Genomic DNA, 24,508 nt, shown 5'->3' on the forward strand with positions numbered 1-24,508 from the left:
CAGGGAAGTCCCCATACAGTCTCACTAATAAGCCTGCATGCTTTTTTCGAGTCCCAAAGTGCAACTGCACCATCAGCTAGAAACCTCTGCCTGTTTTGGGGAACAAGAACTTGAAATGTTTAGTTCACAGCTCATGTCACTTCACTTCACAGCCGGTTTGGATGTGTTAATATTGTTGACTTGTGTAAGAGCGTACCTTACTCAGAGTTAAAACTTCTTAACTACAGACCATGAAATATGATGATAAAATATGCCAGTAGGAGTTTCTTACCAAATTTTCTAAAATTAATTTATTAATTTATTTATTTTTGGCCACACCATGTGGCATGTGGGATCTTAGTTCCCCAACCAATAATTGAACCCACATCCCTGGCTTCGGAAGCACAGCGTCTTAACCATTGTACTGCCAGGGAAGTCCCGTATTACTGAGTTTTATTTGCACTTTACTTCATTGTAAACAGTTTTCTTGGTAGCAGTCATCAGAAACTCAGTCTCTAAAAACATAGTTTTCTTTTTATGGGAACAGACTACATTGTTCTCGTGTCATTGATTTTATAACCTCAACCATAAAGATAGTGGTTTCAAAATGAAGATTCTAAAGATATGACTGAATCTCAGCTTTCCCCCTTTGGTATCTGTAATTCTCGATTTCCCTTAGATGTTCACGGTTGTACTTGTGACAGTTTGCTGAGGGCCTGTTGCAGGCAGCTGCCAAAGGCTATTTCAGTCCCACACATTAAGGATGGTGTCCCAGGCCATCCCAGGAACAAGTGTGATCCCCGCCTCTCCTTTCCAAGTGCCTCCAAAACCACCTATAACCTGACTGCACACCTGAGCCAGGTGGCTCCAGTGGAGCACTTACCAACTGACCCTGAGGGTTTTAAAACAGAACTTCAAGTCAGTTGACTTTGATCAGACCTTTAGGTCTCTTCCTGCCCTAGAAATTGGTAGCCTTGGGAATTCCCTGGTGGTCCAGTGGTTAGGAGTCCATGCCTCTGATGAGGGCCTGGGTTCAACCCTGGTCAGGGAACTAAGATCCCACAAGATGTGTGGTGTGGCAAAAAAAAAAAAAAAGGAAACCACCAGCCTCATTAGATGCCACAGACCTGACGCAGACAGCGGCACCTCAGATGATCGGAGGGCTTGCTGTGCAGTCGTTCGTGTGAGCGTCGGTCTGTTATAAACCAGGGGATTGGGTGAACTGTGTGGGACGTCTCCTGTCCAGGTACGAGACGAGCGGCATCGGAGAGGCGCGGGTGAAGGAGGTGCTCCTGGACGAGGACGACGACCTCTGGATAGCGCTGCGCCACAAGCACATCGCGGAGGTGTCCCAGTAAGAGCCTGCCCTGCGCCTGCCCCGGGCCCCAGGGCTCACCCCACCGACACGGCGGGGCGCGGGTGCTGGGCGCCAGTGTGCGTTCTCTGGGCTCCTTGGGCAGAGCTCACCAGTGCAGGCAGGAGTCCCTTGCTTCTGCTAAGTCACCTACCTTCTAACCAGTGATGATGAATCCCTTCTGATATCTGAGCTCAGGCTATACCAATCTCATGAATTTAGAAAACCCTTTCCGTGTTAGGATTACTTTTAAGGTTTTTAGAAAGCATTTATAGAAAGCGTTTTCTCATTTCAAGATGCTTTATAAACACTAAACACTTGAAGCCAGTTTGTTCCATTGAAAGATCTACTACATACAATTTAGGGTTTTTGTTTTTAAATATATAGCTGGTATGTCTCCTTCCTCCTTGTTGTCATACCTAAACTTATTCTCAGCAAGAGTCAATGCATATACTAATCTCTATACGGAAGGGAGTACCTTGCTCTGAAAATGTTTCAAAATGTTTCTAACTCTGGAAAGTTTTTATTAGGCTGTTAAACTGTAGATAACAAGTTTGATTTTGCAGAAGGACACATTCTGCTACACTGAGTTGATAATATCCACAGGAAGTTCACAAGGAACAGTGAGAAAATACTAATAGCCTGGGATAGTTGCTTAGAAAAGTATTCTCCAAACCTTGGAGGATCATTCAACTTTAGAAAAACGTTACTTCACATTTGCAGTTATCTTATTTTATTTATACATTCAATATATGCTTTATTGTACTAATGTGTATATTTGATAGCATATACAAAAACATAAATTTGAAAAGGATGAAGTAAAATTATATACATGGATGTCCTAACATTTTCTTTTCTGTTCACAAATTGTCTTGTACACCCAACTCTGGAGACCCCTGGTTTAGAGTATTAGGAAAATGGCATATCTCTCTCTCCTCTTAGAAAATCACTTGAAATCTATACCTAAGGGCAGGAAAAGTCACTGCATAGTCCTAAAGGAAGGATGTTGTGTGACTCTTTATAGGCAGTGGTCCCCAACCATTTTGGCATCAGAGACCAGTTTCATGGAAAACAGTTTTTCCACAGATGCAGAGTCAGGAGATGGTTTGGGGATGATTCAAGTGCGTTACATTTACTGTGCACTTTATCTCTATTATTACTACATCAGCTGCAGCTCAGATCATCAGGCGTTAGATCCCGGAGGCTGGGGACCCTGATACAGAGGCACTTGGTGCCACATTGAAGCTTAGCTGCCTCCTTCTCTCTTCCAGGGAAGTCACCCGTTCTCTGAAGGATTTTTCTTCCAGCAAGAGAATGAATACTGGTGAGAAGGTAAACCCATATCCATACTCCAGTGCCCTTTGGGTTCATCCCTGCTTTCTCTCTAGGGGTGAGGAGGACACCTCAGTATAGGACTGGTGAATTGGGGGCTCAGAGGGGTTCCTGGTCCTCTCTTCATCTCTTACTATTTTGTCTTCTTTTTGTATTCAAGATTGAGACCTGGAACCCACATCTTCTAATATTTATAAAGAGCTTCTTTTTGTTACTCTGAGGATTAACATTTACTGCTCTGGATCACAATACACATTAAGCCAGAAGAACTCGCTAAAACCTTTTTTAGCTTGTGGTAGCAACAGAATTCATAGCCCAATTCACCTGGGCCTCTCCTTCTCCCTGCTGGTTATCAGAGGTGTTTATTCCTCTTGGAAACGCCACTCTAATTGTGCTGCTCCCTGGCCTAGGATCATTTAGTGATTTCCCGATCCCAGTAGAATCAAGCCCCACCGTGGACACGCCTTAACAGCACCCAGGTCATCGGGCCCCACGGACTCTCATCTCTGCCGCCCTCCTCCTTGCCACCCACCACGGCTGAAGCCATGCCTGAGCTCCTTCCCCAGCCTTGCCTTATGCGGTCCCTGTCCTTTGGCTCAGGCATTGTCTTCCCTGACAATGGGAGGTGCCCCTGCTCCGTGCACCCTCACTTGTGAGTCCCTCCAGAAGTGCTAACCCACTCCGTTATAATGACTCCTCTGCTGTGTGTGAGCTCCATGAGAGCAAAAATTCTTTTCTGTTTGTTTTTGTCCTTGTATCTCTAGGACCTAAAAGTGCCTGGTGTGTAGTAGTCATTCAATAATTTTTTACTGAGTACATGAATGGGATTAGGTCAGTCACCCAGTTGGAAAGTCAGCAGACCCCTTCCACCTGCCAGGGTGAGATTCCAGCCTTCTCTCACCTTTTCACTGCTTCCTACCTGTCTGCACAACTCCGGCCTTTCTGCAGAGATGAAATGGGAATTGATGCCATGACTGCTTGAGCCGAGTATGCAGAAAAGCAGTGTAGAGATGAAAAATTGCTCTCTCCTGGCAAGAACTGTGCCCTCAGTTACTTTATGGTCCAATAAATAAAACATAATTGCTAGACTCTGAGGTCTGTTCCCACCTATAAGATAGTCACAGTAGTTGGATCAGTAGTTTTTTGAGCCAGAGACGTGGAAATCTAAACACACATGATCTTGTGTTTAACGGGTGCATTTGGGGGGGTTACACAACATGTGCTCAGGAGTCCAGTGCTAGCTGCTGTCCTGTGCTGGGCCCACCCCCCGGCCACCCTCTTAGCTCAGGGCCATCGGAGTGAGACGATGTGCTTCCCTCTCCCCACAGACCACCATGCGGGACCTGTCCCAGATGCTGAAGAAGATGCCCCAGTACCAGAAAGAGCTCAGCAAGGTATGTTGTTACTGCTCCTCAGTCGCTCAATCGCGCCAGACTCTTTGCGGCCAGAGAGCAAGGTATGATGATCCAAAATGATCCATTTTATTATGAATATAAACAGCTGCAAAGACTCCTCAAAGCCCCGTGACACTCACGGATTGATGGAAATCCACAAGTTTTTAGTCATCTGCAGTTTTTAAAAATGTAATTTATTTCTGGCTGTGCTGGGTCTTTGTTGCTGTGCGGCGAGCGGGAGCTCCTCTCTAGCTGCAGTGTGTCGACTTCTCATTGTGGTGGCTTCTGCTGCAGAGGACGGGCTCCAGGGTGTGTGGGCTTCAGTAGTTGCGGCACGCAGGCTCGGTAGTTGTGACTCACAGGCTTAGTTGCTCCACGGCATGTGGAATCTTCCCAGACCACGGAGTGAACCTGAGTCTCCTACATTGGCAGGTGGATTCTTGACCACTGAGCCACCAGGGAGGCCCCCATCTTCAATTTTTATTAGAAAAAAAAAAGAAAGTTGGGGAAAGAAAGTTTATTTCCTAAGACTTTTTTCTCTCTGTATCCTTCCAATTCCTTACCCCATGGGCCTGCAAGATTGGGCTCAGAGGAGGTCACGGTGATCTGGGAGTCACGCAGCGCTCTTCTGCCTGTGTGTTCCTCACTCACTGCCTGAGTGGTCACTAAATCCAGCCCTAAGGAGAGGGGTATTGAGCGCCACCTGCTGGAGGGAGGAGTATCAAAGGATTTGTGGACACAGTGAAACTGTCACACCACCCTGCCCCCTTAAAGGATTTCTCCTTCCTCTTGACTCTTGTAGGTGTTTCTGTCCCTCTGCCCGACACACAGTTCTCTACTTGAACGCATATTTCATCTCCTTTATGAGGCTGGGGACTCCTAGGCACCTAGCACCGTGTTCATACTTAGCAGCTACTCAGCAAATGCTGCGTGAGTCAGTGAGAGATTCCCTGACCACACACACTCTATTTTGTCCTAGTATTCGACCCACCTGCACCTCGCCGAGGACTGTATGAAGCATTACCAAGGCACTGTGGATAAGCTCTGCCGGGTGGAACAGGTAGGGCCCTTTCCTTCTCCTTCTGCCAGGCTGGTTTACTTGCCCAGCTGAATGTTAACGTCTTACCTTGAACATCCCGCAGAATCATAGGAAATAGAAATGGGAAAGCCTGCTAGATCCTGTTGTTTCAACTCTGGAGCCAGTGCAGTTCCTCTCAATGGTAGGGACTAGAGTGGTCCGGAATGCCGTGCCGTTTGGGGTTTGCATGTCTGACTTTGCAGATGCTCCCTGAAATAGCAGAAGAGACTTATGTGGTGCACTGAGCCCTGCACTGACAGAGCTGGCTGGATATTAACTCTTGAGTGTCCTTTCCTCCTGCTGTGGCCGCACCAGCTTGGAGACCTAGAGGCCGAAAGCGGGCAGTGTAGCCAAAGGACAGAAATCCGCCCACGGCCTCCCTGATCACAGTTACCATCAGGGTTCTGTCCCTGTCACTGATTCGTTTGATGTGCTTGTTTTTCTTTTCCTCTGTGAAGGGATATAACAAAACTGCCACATTTTCCAGGAGTGTCGTGTGGAATCGCTAATCCTGGCGCTGCATTCCTCATGTGTGATAATTCTCATCCAGGGTCCGCGTCTAAGGGAAGGGGGGAATCCCATGATGTGAAATCTCAGCCAAAGGGTCTCTTTTCACAGAAAAAACAACTCATGTTCTCAGTGTGAGGCTAAGATCTAAATCCCCTGGTTTGATGTGACAGGCTGGGGTTAGGTTCCTAAGATGAGCTGTGATTCGTGGACTCTCTCAGTGGTCCTGCTGAAATCCATCAGTTTCACAGGGATCTCTGCAAACACAAGGCGTCCTCACCATCAGAACATGACTCTCCAGAAGACAGGTTATCCCTGGACCGGTACAAATGCAGTTGAGATTCACCCTGGGAAGTCTACATTTTTTCAGAAGTGCCCAGAGGTATTTGTTGAACTAGTAACATTCAATTTGACTTTGAGGGAGTATTAGGGTCAGTCCTGCTGTGCAGATGTCTGTTGAGGCTTCACTGAGGGCTGAAGGGGCCTCAGAGAAGGGGGGACCTGCCTTCCTCTGATCCAGGCTGGGTAGAGATACCCCAACTCGAGATCATACTTGTTGCAGGCTCCTGGGATTTTGAGAGAAAAAAGGCAATCTTCTGGCAACTTCTGTAAGAGCTACAGAGAAAGTTGCAGAACAAGACCAGATGGTTCTGGATGTGCCGAGACCTACGTGCTGCTTTCTCGGGCCTGTCGAGAACGGATCTGCCTCTTGCCTGAGTCATGGGCGATGGGGGGTGGCAGAGACTATGCTTACTCCACTCTTTTTCATCAGTTCTGTTGTCAGCTTCCCCTTCCTTCATCTCCCTCAGTGAGATGTGCAGGTTTGGAAGCCCATGTTTTTTCTCTTCCCCCTAAAAGTGTTGGAAGATTAAAAGCAGAGTTTTTAAAAAATCCAGAATAGTTTTTAAAAAAAACTCCCCCTTCTGTGCCAGGGGAAGCACAGCAGGAGGAGTCTAGCCAGGCAGAGGCACCTCACAATACTGATGCTTTTCATCCCCTGAAGCCCCGAGCCCTCTGCAGGGCTGTGTCCCTCCTGGGGACCTACCGGGATTGAGGCTTTCCCTGAGGAATCAGCTCAGGCTCACTGGCACTCACCTGGAGGGAAAAGCCTACCTTTCAACAACATGGCAAATCTGTGTGGTCTCTGGTTTTGGAAAGTGAAACCTGGGGCTTTCCTCAGCTCTTACCGATGTCATGGAAACCCGTGCTGATTAACTGCAGCATGTGGGGGAGCTCAAGCACCTGTCGCTGACCTTCCCCAACCAAGCCACACATTACAGACATCCACGGACAGCCCGTTTTCTAATAGTTACCGTCTATCCAGACTGTTGCCATGGGGCCAACACGGTGTGTTTTCTGCAGGACCTGGCCATGGGCACGGATGCTGAAGGGGAGAAGATCAAGGACCCCATGAGAGCCATCGTCCCCATTCTGCTGGATGCAAATGTCAGCACTTATGACAAAATCCGCATCATCCTTCTCTACATCTTTTTGAAGAATGGTAGGAACAGCCGGATATGACAGAGGAGACAGGCCCTTTCTTGGGGAAAATGAGGCAGCTGGGAGGGAGAGAACAAAGTGAAAAACAGCTCAAGAGACAAGGAAAAGGGAAGGAAAAGGAAGGTCTGAGGGGCTCTTTACAGCTGGAGAAATGTAGGCAGATCAGCTGCAGCTAGAGGCTGTGTATCCCCCAGTGATTCTAGAGTTAGTCGGAGGGACAGGATAATGAGAAGAGGGCTGGGTGAGGACAGCAGGGAGAGTCTATCAGCTGTATAGCCAGTTTATTAGAGCATTTCTGCCAGAGACTTTTAACTTACCCCACATTTGTAATCTGTGCCTTTATTTATTTGTTTTTATTTGGCTGCACTGGGTCTTGCTGTGGGATGCGGGATCTTTAGTTCACCAACCAGGGATCAAACCCAGGCCCCCTGCACTGGGAGCCTGGAGTCTTAGCCACTGGACCACCAGGGAAGCCCCCAATCTGTGCCCATAAATAAGGGATCTTTATGCACATATAGTTGCCATAAGTGTCCACTGTGCAAAAAGATGGACACAGAGACTCTCTTGTCCAAGCTGACTGTGACGTGGGCCCGGGATGGTGGGGACGGCTGAGAAGCAGGAGACGGATGGAAAGACAGGTCAGGAGGGGCAGTTGCTGGTGGTCATAGCCCAGGACAGAGTGGCTAGAGTTGAACAGGAGTCCTGGCCCTGCCTTGTCTTACAGTAAAGTCGATACATTGAGCGGATTAGTTCCCACTGATGCCAAGGAGGAGAGGGGGCACCATCCCCCACCCCAGGCACTTGGCTCTGCTTCTGAGTGTGCGATGCACAGTGGCTGGTATGGTGATCAGGGTTTTGTTCTTGCAGGCATCACTGAGGAAAACCTGAACAAACTGATCCAGCACGCTCAGATCCCGCCGGAGGACAGTGAGATCATCACGAACATGGCACACCTCGGGGTGCCCATCGTCACAGACGTGAGCGCCAGCCTCGTGTTGTGGGGGAAGCCCAGGGGAGGCGGCAGCTCTCATCTCTTCTCCCCTAACTTCCTTAACACAGCTTATGATACACACACTCAACATCGAGAAAGAAAAAATCAGAGGAAGGCAGGTGTAGAGGTATAAACAGAATCATGGTGTAGTGCCGGGAAGCCAGGCGGGCACATCAAAGAGGCACCATGTGGTCTCGAAGATGAGCTGTGCCCGTGAACCAGCCGAAGACACACCAGCTCCATCCTGCGTGTCTTGAGTCAGCCTGGCTCAGCCGTTAGGACATTCAGACTCAGCATCTTCTGTGAGGTTGCTGTCAGGCCATCTTGAGACCTTTGAGTCTGCTACTCTGGCAATGACTCGGGACCCAGTTGGGGCAGGTTTTAGGGGCCCAACTGGCAGTGAGCTCTAGAAGAGGCTGAGGCGGGAGGGGCCCCCTACCAGGAACCTTGCTTGTAGGAACCCTGCTTCCTGCAGGGAGTCAGTGCTGATAAAACCGGGCTGTAGGTTGGCTCCTTCTGGAATCTTATTAGAGTCAAGAGCTTTGTTCTGGAGCCACCAGACCAGAGACCTGTGACTGGGGGTCATTTAGTGTTCAAGGGACCAAATGAGAATGGAGATGATTCTCTCAGTGCACCCTGTGCTGCTGAAGCAAAATCAAAGGACAGGTCTCACCAGAGCAGGATTTTCTTCTTCTGTTGTTCAGTGGCCAAGTCGTGTCTGACTCTCTGTGACCCATGGACTGCAGCATACCAGGTCTCTCTGTCCTTCACCATCTCCCTGAGTTTGCCCAAACTCAGGTCCATTGAGTCAGTGATGCCATCCAACCATCTCATCCTCTGTCGCCCCCTTTTCCTCCTGCCTTCAGTCTGTCCCAGCATCAGGGTCTTTTCCAGTGAGTCAGCTCTTCGTACCAGATGGCCGAAGTATTAGAGTGTCAGCTTCAGTATCAGTCTTTCCAATGAGTATTCAAGGTTGATTATCTTTAAGATTGACTGGTTTGATCTCCTTGCTGTCCGAGGGACTCTCAAGAGTCTCCAGTAATTGACAACAAACTATTTTTTTAACTTCTTGCCTTTGTAAAAAACGGTTCTTAAATGTTTGACCCACATTGGCCATTTTTTAAGGCATTAAAAAAGAACCAAGTTTGCTCCAGATTCTTGGGCTGGGGCCCACGGGCATAGTCTGGGCTTTTCCAGGAAAACCTCTCCACGTGTTAGCCTTTTTCCAAGGCTGATTCCCCACAGGGAGCCCTGGGACCAGTGGGGCCATGTGGGCCCAGGTGCTGACTCAGAGCCGCCTGTCATGTGTTTGCCTTCAGTCCACCCTGCGTCGCAGGAGCAAGCCGGAGCGGAAGGAGCGTATCAGCGAGCAGACCTACCAGCTCTCACGATGGACCCCAATCATCAAAGACATCATGGAGGTCAGCACAGGCTGGGACGAGGGTGCGAGGCCTGCAGGGCCTGGGGGCTTCAGCCTCGCCTGCCCTCAGGTGGCAGTGACACCTGAGGCTTTGCATCTGGGCCTCGGAGGGTTTGCGCAGAGCAGCCCCAGGAGACAGTCAGCCAGACGCGGGTTCCCCACATCCACATGATTCAGCCCCAGAGTAGGGCCCCCTTGATGGTATTGCAGTGCCTGAAGGTCATATGAGTAGCAAGCTCCACACCGAGGGCACAGCAGCAGGGAGGGCATTCAGAAAGTGACCCCAGGCCCCCCAGCTGCTCCTGTCACATCAGCCAGAGACCCTGGCAAGCACCTTTCTGTTCAGATCATCCCCTGCCTGCACGTTCTCGCTCTCCACCTCCTGAATCCTGCCTTTCTGCGAAGTCCCCGTCCGGTCTAACTGTCTCCACGCACTGAGCACCACCTAGCTGAGCACCCAGCACCACAGAGGCCTCCCTGGCCTCCTGCAGCGGGTGTCAGAGCTGCTCTGTGCGTGTTTGTGTGCCACTCGCTGGGTTGGGTCATCGTTTTAGACCTTGGCCCTGCGCCCTCTCCTCCCATGTCCTCTGGCACCATGCCTTGTGCACAGATGGTGTTTTGCATCTGTGAAGGGAAGGTAGCCCAGGTGTCCCTCCCTCCCCTCCCCCTTGTAGTTCAAGGTCAAGGAAACTGTAGAACCCTGCCCCACGGGAGCTCTGGAGTGGGGCCTGGAGATGGGCTGTCCAGCTGCTGCCCTTGGACAGGACTGAGGTCCAGAGAATAAAGAGACTCGCCCAGGATCCCTTTGCAAATTCATAGCAGTCCAGGTGTCCCCACTGAATTGTATGCTAAAATAGCTATATTTTAAATATACAGAGTGCGTCAGCTTCCTATTTTTAAATCCCACAAACGGAAAGGATGGGTGAACATGAGACATCTAGAAACCAGTGACATCTTTTTGCCTGGCAGAGTAGGCCAACCCCCCACCTCATTCCCTCCTTCACTCTCTGCTCCTTCTTCCTCTCTCCGCCCAGCCCCCCAAAGAGGCATGTGTGGGTGCCACACGGTAGCTGTCGGGAGTGGAGACTTCTCGGCAGCAGAGGGTGGGGAGCAGTATCCACCCACCAGACAATAGGCCCTTGGAAACCTGTGCGTAGTGGCTATTAGACGGATGCAAGGGTCAGGAGCCTACTGGAGGGATGGGACATTTATAACCTCACATGGAATATAAAGGGGAGAAAAGAGTAAACTGAAAGAGAAGCAAGAAAAATTAAGTCAGCGTTTTAAAAAAATAACTTCTCTTCAAGAGCAGACCTTTAAACTCATCTCCTTGTATCCGCCGGTCCCAGGGCACCTGCTCCACGCCCAGCAGGGCAGGAGTCACCCCCCAGCAGGCAGAGGAGCTCCTGCAGAGCTGGCCGTGATTGGCTAAGTGACTGGTCCTTGGAATCGTCTTACCTTGGTTCCATCAGCCCTTGTCAAAGCCGTCTCTCTTCTTTCCAGGACACTATTGAAGACAAACTTGATACCAAGCACTACCCGTACATCTCCACCCGCTCCTCTGCCTCCTTCAGCACCACCGCTGTGAGGTGAGGACCAAGTAAGGGCAGAGGGCTGAGCAGGACCGTGTCCGGCTGGACGGCAGCCACACGGTAGTCCTGCCGTGATCCCGCGTGACCTGCGGGAACCCTCCCGCAGCTGCTCGTCACAGGGTGCAGGCCAAGTCCTTGCAGTGGCCCGGGGGGCCCTCCATCTCGTGGCTTCCTGTTCCATCTCGACTCACTCCTTACTCCTCTCTTATTCCTCCTCCACTTCAGCCACATCAGCCTCCTTGCCCTCCCCAGAACATGCCAGGCTCAATTCTGCCTCAGGAGCCTTGGCATTTGCTTTCCCCCCCTGCCTGAAATGATCTGTCCCCAGATACATCCACATGGCTGCTATCTCCTCCAGGTCCTTAATCAATTATTACTTTCTCCCTTCTTCCCTAACCACCCCATTCAAAATGACAGTACAGCAATCTTCCGAGCAGTATTATTCATAACAGCTCAAAAGTGGGAATGACCCCGCTGTCCATCAGCTGATGAATGGATAAACAACATATGGTACATTCATACAATGGGGTATCATTCAGCCAAAGATAGGAATGAAATACTGATCCGTGCTACAACCTTGAACCTTGAAAATACTAAGTGAAAGAAGCCAGTCACTAAAGCCCACATATTCTATCATTCTGTCTATATGAGATGTCTAGAATGGGCAAGTCTCAAGAGAGAAGTAGATAAGTGGTTGCTGGGAACAGGGGTGAGGGCTGGGAGACAGGGGTTACTGCTGCTAGGTACAGGGTTTCTTTTGGGGGGGTGGTGAAATGGTCTAAAAATGGTCTAAAATTGTGGTGATGGCTCACAGTTCTGTGACTATACTGAACACCAGAGAATTCTACAATTTAAACAAGTGAATTGTATGATACATGAGTTACCTGTCCATAAAGGTGTTACAGAAAACAATGGAAAAATTACAGCCCCCGGCCTTTCCTGTCCATGTGCCTGCTGATGCTCAGACATTTCTCAGGTTGGAGATGTGAGCAGAAAGCAGTCCGTGCTTCCATCTCCCAGTCCTCCAGCCCTCTGTGTTTTCTTGGCTGCCCACGATGCCTCATGTGTATGTTTTTGAAAACTCCTCCTCTCATGCACCACCTTGCTGTCTTCATCCAGAAGTCTTTCCTGCTGTGCGCTGTGGGCCGTGTGTCCACGGGCCAGTCCCTGGGACTCACACTGTGAACACAGGTCCCCTTGACTCTCTGCTGCCCTCTTCTGTGTGGCCCAGGTTCCCAGGTCAGACTTTGTAGAACACACACCTCCGTCCCTCTACGCATACTTTCCCTGCCCGTCTTCTCTCTTCACCCCTCTTCTGTCGGGACTCTCAGGCCTGCATGGCACATTCCCCCACCCCGATGCCAGTGGAGGCCAAATGTTTACTGCCAACACTGGAGTAGAATGCAAAATCCCCCGTGGTGTCACAGCCAGACTGCCGACTAAGGCAGACAAATGATCTCACAGGCAAAACAAAATGACTGTGATCCTCGGGGCTGGTCCAGGCGGGCTCCCAGGGCCTTCAAGATTTGGAAAGTGACTTCAATGCTGTTGTAAGTCAGGAAGAAGGGTGAAGGTTCCACTGTCCAGAGGAGCCTTGCTCTCCTCATTGTGTTTTGATTTTTGTTTTCCTCATTTTTCTTAACCTGGAAGCAGCCCATTTCTCACTGTTTCCGAGGACAAGGTGAAGGCCCATTGAAAGCCAGGGCAGAGGAGGAGGCACTGGGGAACTGTCTGGCCGCTGAGATGCCCGTCTTTCAGGAGGCAGCTCAGCACCACCTCCTCCAGGAATCCTTCCCCGTTGACACCCGGGTGGTGCTAGATGGCCCTTCCCTGTGCCTGTCCCCACGGCACTGAGCTCCTCTCCATGCAGTGCAAGGCAGACCCTCCTCCTCCCTGCACTGTCCTCGACCCACCACTTCAGTTAAGCCACGAGCTCTTGGGATCTCACTAGGGTTAGCTCCTTGGTGCTGGGGTGGCCCTGTGAGGCCTGCAGTGTACATCTGCCTGGTGAATCAATGTGCCAGCTGCAGACAGGCCCGAGACTATGGTCGCTGCTCCTTCCAGCAGAGTGTCCCAGAACTCTACAACTTGGGAGAGGCACCAGGACCATCATCCAGTGGGTGGAGGCGCTGAGCCTCTGGCTTTAAAGCCGACCTGAACCTGTCTGTTGCCTGCTTGTTTCTAAGAGAATGACAGGGTCACAGGACGGGCGCTCGTGATGATTTTTCTCCCAGCAGCCAAAGCGCTTGATAATTTTGCACTGCCGTCCAGTTCAGACAGCACTTGCTAAGCATCTGCTCTGTTTTTAGTCACTGGTGTATAGAATGAGTCCTACGTCATGGAATGAAAGTGTGAGTTGCTCAGTCGTGTCCAACTCTTTTCGACCCCGTGGACTGTAGCCTGCCAGGCTCCTCTGTCCATGGAATTCTCCAGGCAAGAATACTGGAGTGGGTTGCCATGCCCTTCCCCAGAGGATATTCCTGACCCAGGGATCAAACCCGGGTCTCCTGCATTGCAGGCCGATTCTTTACCGGAATCTGAGCTACCAGGGGAATTATGTCATGGAATAATGAAGTATAAATGCTATATATACAGATACACATGATTAACATCCTTCTCTCCCCCTCCCCCTCCCTCCTTCCCTCCCCAGCGCCCGCTATGGGCACTGGCATAAGAACAAGGCCCCCGGGGAGTACCGCAGTGGTCCACGCCTTATTATCTTCATTCTGGGGGGCGTGAGCCTGAACGAGATGCGCTGTGCTTACGAGGTGACCCAAGCCAACGGCAAGTGGGAAGTGCTCATAGGTGAGTGGGCCGTGTTTTCTAGAGGGAAGGGCTGCTTCATGCACTGTGACTCCATTCCACGCTTTGGTGTTTCATCCTATCTCCAGTTCTCCGCTGCCCCTGCAACACTTTGCCTCTAGACACGTCTGTGGACAGCAGCCACGGAGGGGTGAAGGGGCCCTTCCTCAGGTCTGCTCTGCTTCTTGACAAGCGGCAGCCCCACATGGTGGGAAGTGCCTGGTCCCAGGCCCCAACAGACTCAATGTTCCTGCTCTGTCACTGCCACTCGGGCCCCCTCAAAAGTGCTGCCCTCTCCAGGCTGCGATTTCCTCACCCACCAAAATTGGGTTAAGGGCACCCACTTACAGCCTAAACTGGGCCTGGGGTGGAGGGGCATGTCAGTTTCTTGGCCTCGAGCCTCACGTCCGGAAGATGCTCAGTGAACAGGTCAATGAGCCCTGGCCCCGGTACCTGTCAGTTAGAGATACATAGTCCAGGCGTGCAAGCAGATACTGCTCAAAACGTATCCGTCTGGCTTCTCGGCTCTGCTGAGGGCTGCCCCAGCCAGCTCCTACCACTTCAGGGTCTATCATATCCCTGCTGGTTTTCCAGAAGAAAGGAAGCAGCTCCTAAGAGCTGACTTAAGGCAGCAGGAGATTTTCCCCTTTTTCATGTCTACAGGAGCCTCCCCAGTTTCTCCGCCCGGAAGAGGAAACATTGAGAAAAATCTTTGCTTTCTCCAAATGCCTTCTTTCTTGTGCCCTTAACAAACTGGAGTTGCCTCTGCCCAGGGTGCCTCTTGGCATTAACTGACCAGAGATGACTAGCACCTCCTCTCCTGGCCAGGCCCTGCCCTTGCCCCTTAGCTCAGTAAGAGGTGTCACTTTTATACCTCCACTTTGGGGGGAACCAGTCCACGTGGCCCTACCTGGGTGCATCAACATGGACCTGGCACTGTCTTCACAACTCTGAGCTTCCAGATCCCACCATTCAGGGGGGAGATTGCACATCCCCACCCCTACCCCCGCCATTCCCTACTCCCAGAAGCCTCTCTGGCCACCATTTCTCCCTGGGTTTTCTCCTTTTTTGGTTACATAGGCCCCCCGTGGCGGAGCTCTCTGTGTTTTTGGCTTCCATCCGTGTTGCATGAGCGTGTTGGCTAGTTCTGCTCAAACACAGCTCTCCTGGGCCGACGCGTCCCAGCCAGGCTTCGTTGTAACCCCCTCTTCCACGCTGGCCTGACCTGAGGGTCCCTGTCGGGAGGTGGAGACCCGGGGAGACACGGTCACCCGTGCAGATGGGTGGAGAGGCCTGGTGCAGACCGCCGACGCCCACTATGCGGCCCCGCCCGCTATGTGCTTGCATGCCCGCCCGCCCGCCGTCCTCGCGGCCCGTGTGCGCGTGCGCCGCGTGTGCACCTCGCGTGTGCGCATGCGGCTCGCTCTCTCGCACCTCATTGGCTGCATAAACGTAGGCCTAAGTTGGCATGCTCCTGTAACGTACCTGTGTTCAAGCAGTCAGCCGGCCTCTGTTCTCCCGCAGGTTCTACTCATATTCTCACTCCCACCAAATTTCTCATGGACCTGAGACACCCCGACTTCCGGGAGTCCTCTAGGGTATCTTTTGAGGATCAGGCTCCAACAATGGAGTGAGAGCCAAAGAAACAAAGTAAAAGCAGCTTATTACACAAAAGAAACTCTTCCACTCTGAAGGGTTTTCTTTGATTTATTCCGTCACTCTTTCTTTTCTTTTTATTTTTATTTTTTTCCCTTTTCAGTTTATTATTTATTTGATTTTCTTTTAACGAGAAAATGCTTGCAGTTCTTCACACCGATTGAAAATGTGTCCTGATGCTGCCCTTCACCAACCCTGCCCGAGCGCCGCTGGGCTCTGGCTTGCCACCTCGCTCACGCCACAGGTCACCTGCTGCTCAGACAGCTGCAGCCCCCTGAGCTTTAAATGATCACAACCGCTATGCACAGCCCTGCAGAGGGGGCTGGACATGGAGGGATGCTGCAGGCACGGCACCTAAGCCTGCTGGCTGTGGGGTGAATTCCTGATGATGAAGAAGGCTTGGCACAGGGCGCCAGAACAGACCCCCAGTCTGTGGTAGTTAAATGTGTCAATACATTTTGCCCAGGTCAGGCACTTACCCCAAGGAACAATTTCTAAGGGGTGATGGGGTCGTAAGCCACCTGGTTTGTGGTGAACTCCAGCCACCAGTGGAAAGAGCTAGTGTCTCCTGGTCTAGGGAAAGCGGAACTTACTAGTCATTTGCTCTTTGGGTAATTGCTTTTAATTCCCCTGTGGGTCCTTCCAAGAGTTGAGAAGCATACCCCTCTCTGCAGCTGGAGTCTCCTAGTCAGATTGAGAGCCTTTGGGTAGAAATCTGTTCTCAACACTATGTGCTGTTTTGAAGAGCGTATCCTCTCCCACGAGCTCATGCCTTTATCTCAGTTACCTGGGAACCTGTTGTGGGTTTGGTAGGTTATCCAGGTTTTATTCTTGCCCTTGAGAGAGTAAGAGTTCCTTGCTCTCTCTTTTCCACTCTTCTATCGTGCTGGGAACCTCCCCAACCTGTTCAGACGGCAGACTGGCCCCAAAGGCCTCACTGCAGCATGCGTCGTTTCTCAGCTTCACTACACACTGTGATGAGGCCACATCTTGTGTGCATGCCCTCCTCTACTCCACTGACCACGGACCCTGGAAATGTCCCCTCCCCCACCCCCACCCCCAGGCTGAGATGTGCCCTGTGAGCCACCTGTGAGTGAGTAGCAGACAGACCAGGACTCTAGCCCCAGCTTGACCACAAGCACCTGTGTGAGTGGGGGAGGTTACTCCCACTGGGCTACAGAACACAGGGAGGCTGGATCGCAGAGCCCCTCGGACTCTGGCCATCTGTGATGCCGTCGTTCAGTTGGAGACTCAAACCAGGCAGCCCTGACCCGCTCTCTGGCAAGCCCTCCCTCCATTCTCTGGGGAGTGAACATCAGAACCCTGGCTGGGTAATGTCAGAAGTATGCTTGTTTATTTTATAAAGAATGAGCTCCATCTATGAAGGACCTGCTCTAAAGGTTGGCCCTTGAGGCGGGGTTGTTCATCCCTCTTTCTTTGCCTTGGCGGAGAGATAGCTGCCCCGGGGCAGTAGGGAGGTGAGGAGCAGCAAGGGCCTGCAAGCCAGGACAGTGAGGCTGGCCATGGCGCTGGGCTATCTGCCATCCTGCCCAGGCTGCCTTTGCCTAGAAAACGAGGCCAGTGGGTGATGAATAAAAGCAAGTGTTAAAAAAAAAAGTCATCCTTAAGAAGCACCTTGATAGGATGGTAATCAGAGAGATCTGGTTCTCATGCAGATGGCAGGTAGGTGGACAGCATTTGCTGTATTTCGAGACTTCTCAAAGGACATGCGGAGAAGGCAGTGGCATCCCACTCCAATACGCTTGCCTGGAAAATCCCATGGGTGGAGGAGCCTGGTAGGCTGCAGTCCATGGGGTCGCTAAGAGTCGGACACGACTGAGTGACTTTGCTTTCAGTTTTCACTTTCACGCATTGGAGAAGGAAATGGCAACCCACTCCAGTGTTCTTACCTGGAGAATCCCAGGGACGGGGGAGCCTGTTGGGCTTCCGTCTATGGGGTAGCACAGAGTCGGACACAACTGAAGTGACTTAGCGGCAGCAGCAGCAAAGGACATGACCACAGCCCTGGCAGACCCCTTGCAGAGTCAGAAAGAATCACAAACCCAGACCCCAAGGGTTCCTGCTCGGATTTGTCCTGGGATTCCTTGCAATCGGAGACACCTCTCCTTTGCTTTCTCTGTTTTACATTCAATCAGCAGAGAGTGTCTTGGCTGCCATTAGAGCAGAGAGAGCACTACAGACTGTATGTTCTTGGCTTCTGAGATGCTTTATTGGGCAGCGCTGTATTTTAGAGTTCAGTTAAGAAAAATCGAGGCACAGAGTCCTCATCCCTGCTACTGCTAAGTCACTTCAGTCGTGTCCGACTCTGTGCAACCCCATAGATGGCAGCCCACCAGGCTCCCCCGTCCCTGGGATTCTCCAGGCAAGAACGCTGGAGTGGGTTGCCATTTCCTTCTCCAATGCATGAAAGTGAAAGTGAAGTCGCTCAGTCATGTCCGACTCTTAGTGACCCCATGGACTGCAGCCTACTAGGCTCCTCCATCCATGGGATTTTCCAGGCAAGAGTACTGGAGTGGGGTGCCATTGCCTTCTCCAAGTCCTCATCCCAGGGAAGTTAAAAAGCAGATGAATGTCCAGCCTGCCCACTTCTGTTGTAATTGTCCAAGTGACTAAAGCCTAGAACAATACAGGGTGTTGCAGAGGCAGGGTGGTGTCCCACACATCAGTGTGAGCAGAAACTTAGCTTTTAGAGATGGGTTTAAATGGCAACCCACTCCGGTACCCTTGCCTGGAAAATCCCATGGACTGAGGAGCCTGGTAATCTATAGTCCATGGGGTCGCAAAGAGTCGACTGAACGACTTCACTTTAACTTTCATTCAATTTTTAAGGGCTTCCCAGGTGGCACCGGAGAAGGCAATGGCACCCCACTCCAGTACTTTTGCCTGGAAAATCCCATGGATGGAGGAGCCTGGTAGGCTGCAGTCCATGGGGTCGCTAGAGTCAGACACAACTGAGCGACTTCCCCTTCCCTTTCCCCTTTCCCTGCTCAGCAGTGAACGTGGGCCCACGAGTGCTCTCCTGGGCTGTGTGTGTGGATGCCAGTGTTGTGCTCCACCCTCCTGGCCCCTCCCTCTTCCCGCCCCTCCTCCTTCTGGCCCTTCCCTCTCCTCCTGGCCCCTCCCTCTTCTCGCCCCTCCTCCTTCTGGCCCCTCCCTCTCCTCCTGGCCCCTCCCTCTTCTCGCCCCTCCTTCTGGCCCTTCCCTCTCCTCCTGGCCCCTCCCTCTTCTCGCCCCTCCTTCTGGCCCTTCCCTCTCCTCCTGGCCCCTCCCTCTCCTCCTGACCCCTTTCTGTCCTGGAGCTGAGGCCTGCTCCACCTGGCCCTGGCCAAAGGGGGAAGGCGTGGATAACTAAGCATATAGATGCCACCAAGTCTCGGCTCAGTCCCCACTAATCAATCCATCATTCCTCCCAACCAAGAAATGAAATATTTTGATCAGCTCTGCACCTTGGTGCTGTGGATGGTTTATGTTAAAAGGATTGACTATTAGCGAATGTCCAGAAAACGGTCGGAAGCTAATGAAAGGAGCTGCAAGGCCGACTTAGACCTATTACACAGCACTTACAAGGGGAAGAAGTTTTTTTGTTTTGTTTTTATGTTGAACACTTTGCTTTATTTTAGATCAAGGTCAGATAAGTTCCACTTTTTCAATGGGACTCAGATTTGAATCTGAATTCAGAGCTGACCCAGTGCCCAGCTGCTGTTTGAACATTGCCTTCCACATCCCCTCCCAGGGCAGGAGGCCACAGGGCCCCCAGAATCAACAGCAGAGGCATGGCTTCTAGGCCTGGCTGTGCCACCAACATGCCCCACCGGCATGAGCATCTTTTTCTCATCTGTAGGATGCCGGTGGGCAAGGCCACTGTCTTCCCACACCTGGCAGATCATCTCACTCACCTGGGCTGCTCTTAAATGTGCAGTTTAAACCTACTATTCCCTGACACTGCCCTCAATAGTCTGAGTCTGCAGGATTGATTCGGGCAATTCCAGAACCAGCTGGATCAGCTGATCTGTCAGAAGTCTTCTGGTTTTCAGATGCTGTCAGTGAGGAGGAAGGATTTTGTCCTGGCAGAGCTCACTGTGGCCACAAGCTTTGACAGTCTTTGGATGACTTTGTTTTGAAGATCACCGTTCACATTTCAGATTTGCGGTTATGTAGGATAAGGGGGACCCTCGGAGTGGTTCTAGAGGGCCTGCATGGTCGGCCACCTTTGGGTTCAAGTGAGAACGTTTGCAGTGTTTGTGGTGCTGAGAAGTTTGACCAGGGTATTAAGTTTGATCAGCGATATCGCTGATTGCGTGGCAGGAATGGGTCTCAGGTGATTTCAGATTAACACCAGCTGGTCTGCATCCTTTAAAAGGACAGGAGCATGCCTGTGTGAGGAGCCCTAGAGGCCTCACTGGTTACCTGATACTCTTGGTCCTGGCTCAGATCGTAGGGAATCTGCCTGCTAATGCAGGAGACCTGGGTTTCATCCATGGGTCAAGGAAATCCCCTTGGAGACAGGAATGGCAGCCCACTCCAGTATTCTTGCCTGGGGAATCCCATGGACAGAGGAGCCCGGAGGGCTACAGTCCATGGGGTCGAAAAGAGTAGGACACGACAGAACGACTAACACTTTCACTTGGTCCTGGATGTTGTCTGTTTTCAGTGAAAGACTGGGAGCACCAGACGATCAGATAATATCCAGTTCTAAAGAATGAATTCCTTCACCTCTTTTTGGCCTCCCCCCAGCCCTGAATCTGCACGGAAGCAAGGTTAGGAAGCACGATGGTCTAGACATCTGATCAGAGGCCTTTTGATTCCCCTTTAAATCCAGTCTTTCCTCTTGTTTCCTGGAATCCAGTGGATGGCTGTTGGGGAGGACGTTAAGGATGGTTTTTCTGGCATGTGCATAGCCTAGGAAGCCCCCAAGGTAATCCCAGCCTAGAGTTCCCAGCAGCCATCTCTCAGCTGTAGACACCTAAACTGCATTGAGCTGAGACTTGGAGACTTTCATTCTGCCAGTGGTCCTGGTCAGAATTTGGTAACATTTATTCCTATTACCTCATCTAGGGATGAGGCCTTTGACCTTTAGGACCTGCAGGAAGATTCATAAGGTCACAGAAATGAGTGTCTTCGAGGGAGACAGGGACACCCTGTTGAAACTGGTGTCACCTTTGCCAAAGGAGCCTTGAGTCTGCAGAAAGAGTCAGCTTCGGGCACAGGGCTGGCACGGGCTGCACGCTCGCTCGGGACATCACGCTCGGCCCCTCAGGGAAGCAGCCAGGAAGGGACTGGTTCCTTACTCAGAGCAGTGGCTGGGGCTTGAGCTGCAGAGAAGTCTCTCACACCAGAGACGGCTTCTCCAGTGTTCTCCTGGTCTGCAGTGCCAGCCGTCGGGTCAGCTGCGAAAAGTAGCGGTCAAAGGCATACAGACCCTGCTATTTGGAATCACTCCCCAGGATCCCACCAAAGCCTTCTTCTGCCCGCCTTCAGGGTGGAAATCTGGCCTCCTGTGGTTTCTGGTCCCCTCTTCCCAGGAAGGCCTGCACCCTTGCCCGCATCTCCAGGGAGGCACATTTTCAAGGACGGGTCTCTTTTGTTCAGTTCTCTCCCACCGGGATCTCTTTCTTTGAAGCCTTCTGCTGCATGCGTGCAGGCGTCATGCTCACACACCAGTCACTTCTGTTGTTTTTGAGTAAGTCCATGTCCAAACCACACAATCCATGCATCTTTTTTTACTGCACTTATTAGATCTCTCTTTATGAAAAAGGACTTCATTTATTTTTATTTTTTTTATTTTTGCAGTAGAATTATATCTAATTCCATTAGCTTAAATTTTTGCAAGCATTTCTAACCTCTTACAATGTGCGGGTCTCTGCAAGGTAAGGCCTCAGGTTCCCCGGCCCTACCCCTTTTACACCTGAGGTCCCTCCCACCATGAAGCCCCAGCCAGCTGGCTCCCAGAGCACGGTGGCTTCCCCTGGGTGCTCTGTCCACCCCCTTCCTTCCGACCTGGACCTCTCTTTCCACACACAGCCCCCCTGCGAACCGCTGCCCTGTTCACCCCCCTCTTCCCCGCCATGTGGTTCGGCACTTCTCTCCCTGGCTTCACCTTGAGTTCAGGAGAGAATTAGAAGGATGGCTGCCCTGTCCCCTGGGAGACAGCACTGAGCCCAGCTGGAGAGACAGCACCTTCCTCGGTACAGCCCGGGGGACCCTGCCTGAGCCAGAGGAGGTGTTCTGTTCACCCATGACCCCCAAATGTCTCCTGGGCCAGTTGTGATGTGGCCCCAAACCCCAGCCCCCACCCCCCTCTCTGTGTCCACTCGACCGAGGCCAGGGGAGGGGAGGGGGCGGCTGCAGCTGTGGGAATGGACAAGGGCAGGGGAGGGGGAAAGTGTTTGAAACCAGAGGCGGCAAGCTCACAGGTGTTTTCTGCCTCCCCAGGATCCACGCACATTCTCACCCCACAGAAACTGCTGGACACGCTGAAGAAACTGAATAAAACAGATGAAGAAATAAGCAGTTAAAAAATAAGCCGCCCCTCCAAACCAAACCGAACCCTCTCCCCGAAGTGCTCGCAGCCCCGACCGCCTTGGTCCCTTTGCTGACCCCTCCTCCCTCTACCGCCTCCCCCAGCTCTGCACGCCCGGCCGGCACTGTCGCCGCTGCGTTCTCGTGTTTGGTGATGCCCTCTTCTTCTTGTTTGAAACAAAAGAATGCATTGTTTTTTGATTTTTTTTTCTTTAAGAGTCCCTTCTACGTGTATCCTGGAGGAGACGTTTGGGACGAGGGCCATGCTGCCATCAGGTTCCTGGAACCGTTTAGGGTGAATGGACACCTCCTCCCCATTAGTCAGGATTTTATGACCTTGTACATAGCCCAGCGTGACGTGTGCACATTTGCTTGCATATGGGAAGGTAGACGTTTGGGTGTTTTTAAGAACCCATTTGGGGTCGCTCCTGTTCGTGTTGGGAATCACTGAGCTTTCCATTCTTGGAGTATGTCAAACTGAGGGTGTCTTTTCTCTTCACTCCAGTTCCTCCCCCTCGGTGCCGGCTCTCATTCACGTGAGCTTGGAAGTGAAGCTCAGGTGACATCTCGAGAGGTTTGCACTGGAGCCAGCCTCTGCTCTCTCCCCCCAAGGGGCTCGCTCCCCCCATCCCCCGGTGCTGGGGGTGGGGGGTAGGGGTTGGGCCACAGGAAGTCGGGCTGGGTGCCCTGTCTCAGCGCCCTCCCTGGCCACAGCCACAGCGCTGTGGTCCTGTCTGCGGTCTATCACCGTGCCTGGATGAGAGAGGAGCAGGCTTCCACTGGGGACCTGGGTCTCCAGTTAGACCTGCTCCTTCAGACCCCATCCTTCCCCAGGCATCACCCCCGACACCACCACCAGAGCTCCTCTTTCTTAGTGAGGTCAGCTTGGGTAGAGCTTATGGCTCAGCAACGGACTAGGACTGGGAGGGTCCTGCAGGCTCCTGGTTCAGAGGTCCCTTTCCTGTCCGTGCCCCTGAGGCTTCAAACTACACGAAGAGTAGCCTGCTGGCTTTACACAGACCCCAATCGCACCCCAGATCATCCTCTGTTTAAGATACTCCCTAATACTTTATTTTGTGTAGTGTGGGGTCATTTGTCATCATGCTTGTAAGAAAAAAACAATCATTTTACTCTGTATAAAGATGTAGCTGTATAAAACTTAGCTGTTGATGCAGAAATCAAAGAGGCCAATGCAGGAAGGATGTCTCCTCATCCTCAGGACTCAGCGGCTCGTTCTCCGGAAGGGAGCACACTCTTTTCTGCTGCTGCTGTGAACTATAACGACAGTGGAAGTCACAAAAAATGTCCCGCACCCACCCCCCACGCCCTTGAACCCCCCCCAGACCGTGTGTGTATATTACTGTCTTGTGGCATCGTCGTTGCAAACGTGTGTGTGCTAGTTCTCCGCTACCCCCTCCCCTTTCAGAATATATCCTCCGCCCGCCCGTTAGGTGCATCGTGGCGTTCTCTTCTCAAGGCTTTGAAATCTTCCCCCTTTGCACTCAGATTAGTTTTCAGGTCTGTGTCCCTGCCCCCCTGCCCTTCCTTACAAGATCTTATCTCCTTAGGACAGACTGTAAGGACCTGCCTTGGTTTCTTCCTGTTAAAACTGCTTGTTTTGTCCCCTTCCCTTGACCAAACGACGCTCATGCTTCAGGACCTTGTTTGTCCAACACGTTGGTTTTCCTTTCTCTGTTATTTATATAAAAAATAATTTATCAAAAGGATATTTTAAAAAAAGCTAGTCTGTCTTGAAACTTGTTTACCTTGAAATTATCAGAATCTCAGTGTTTGAAAGTATTGAAGCACAAACGTGTATCATCTCTGTACCGTTCTGTACTAAAGCACTCGAGTCTAATAAAGAAATAAATCAGCACCCGTTCATGGTGTCCAGGGTGACTCGCCACCCGGTTTCTCTTGGGGAGCAGGAGGAGAAAGGCTTCATCGATGGTCCAGTGGGGAGGAGCCCAGCTGCCCCCGGCCGTGGCGTGGAGCCTTCTGGATCCAGGTCACTGCCACTACTAGGATCTAGGGCCGTCTGGAGTCTGCAGACAATCCGCAGAGTGTGCACCACACTGCCTGAGAGCGGGCAGTTCTCGGTAGGTTGTCTCTCAGCCTCAGAGACGGCAGGGCTGCGTCTCGGCAGGTGGCCCCGTCCATGAGCCTGTGGTGACGGTGCATTCAGGGCATGTGATGCGGTCACTGCATCAGCCTTAGTGTTCTCTCTTCCTGCTGCCACACCACCTAGCCTTCCAATGAACTTTCAGATCTGGAAGGCATGAAGCCTGTTGATGACTTGGGGAGACTGTGATGAGTTTGGCCCAGCGTGAAGAGGGGGACCCTTACGTTAGGCTCATGGTGAC

At 51.6% G+C, this 24,508-nt stretch overlaps 1 protein-coding gene across 3 annotated transcripts in view; it reads left to right on the forward strand.

Moving 5' to 3' along the window:
• Positions 1–24,027, forward strand: part of STXBP1 (syntaxin binding protein 1) — a 67,698-nt gene extending 43,671 nt beyond the window's left edge. Inside the window, exons 10-20 of one of the 3 annotated variants that reach the window (XR_003513503.1) lie at positions 1,226–1,333; positions 2,605–2,665; positions 3,994–4,059; positions 5,039–5,119; positions 7,007–7,145; positions 8,012–8,121; positions 9,455–9,556; positions 11,059–11,144; positions 13,798–13,952; positions 20,278–20,383; positions 22,059–24,027. Coding sequence is in view for 2 of the 3 variants with exons in the window: in XM_027556334.1 (XP_027412135.1) it covers positions 1,226–1,333; positions 2,605–2,665; positions 3,994–4,059; positions 5,039–5,119; positions 7,007–7,145; positions 8,012–8,121; positions 9,455–9,556; positions 11,059–11,144; positions 13,798–13,952; positions 15,474–15,583 (1,018 nt within the window). In the remaining variant the exon portion in view is untranslated. Of the gene's footprint in view, positions 1–1,225; positions 1,334–2,604; positions 2,666–3,993; positions 4,060–5,038; positions 5,120–7,006; positions 7,146–8,011; positions 8,122–9,454; positions 9,557–11,058; positions 11,145–13,797; positions 13,953–15,473; positions 15,600–20,277; positions 20,384–22,058 lie in introns of all 3 variants that reach the window. The other 2 variants (XM_027556334.1, XM_027556335.1) reach the window with 2 other exon arrangements.
• The last annotated feature ends 481 nt before the right edge of the window (positions 24,028–24,508 follow it).

Source organism: Bos indicus x Bos taurus, chromosome 11, assembly GCF_003369695.1.
Source record: "Bos indicus x Bos taurus breed Angus x Brahman F1 hybrid chromosome 11, Bos_hybrid_MaternalHap_v2.0, whole genome shotgun sequence".
Lineage (NCBI taxonomy): Eukaryota > Metazoa > Chordata > Mammalia > Artiodactyla > Bovidae > Bos > Bos indicus x Bos taurus.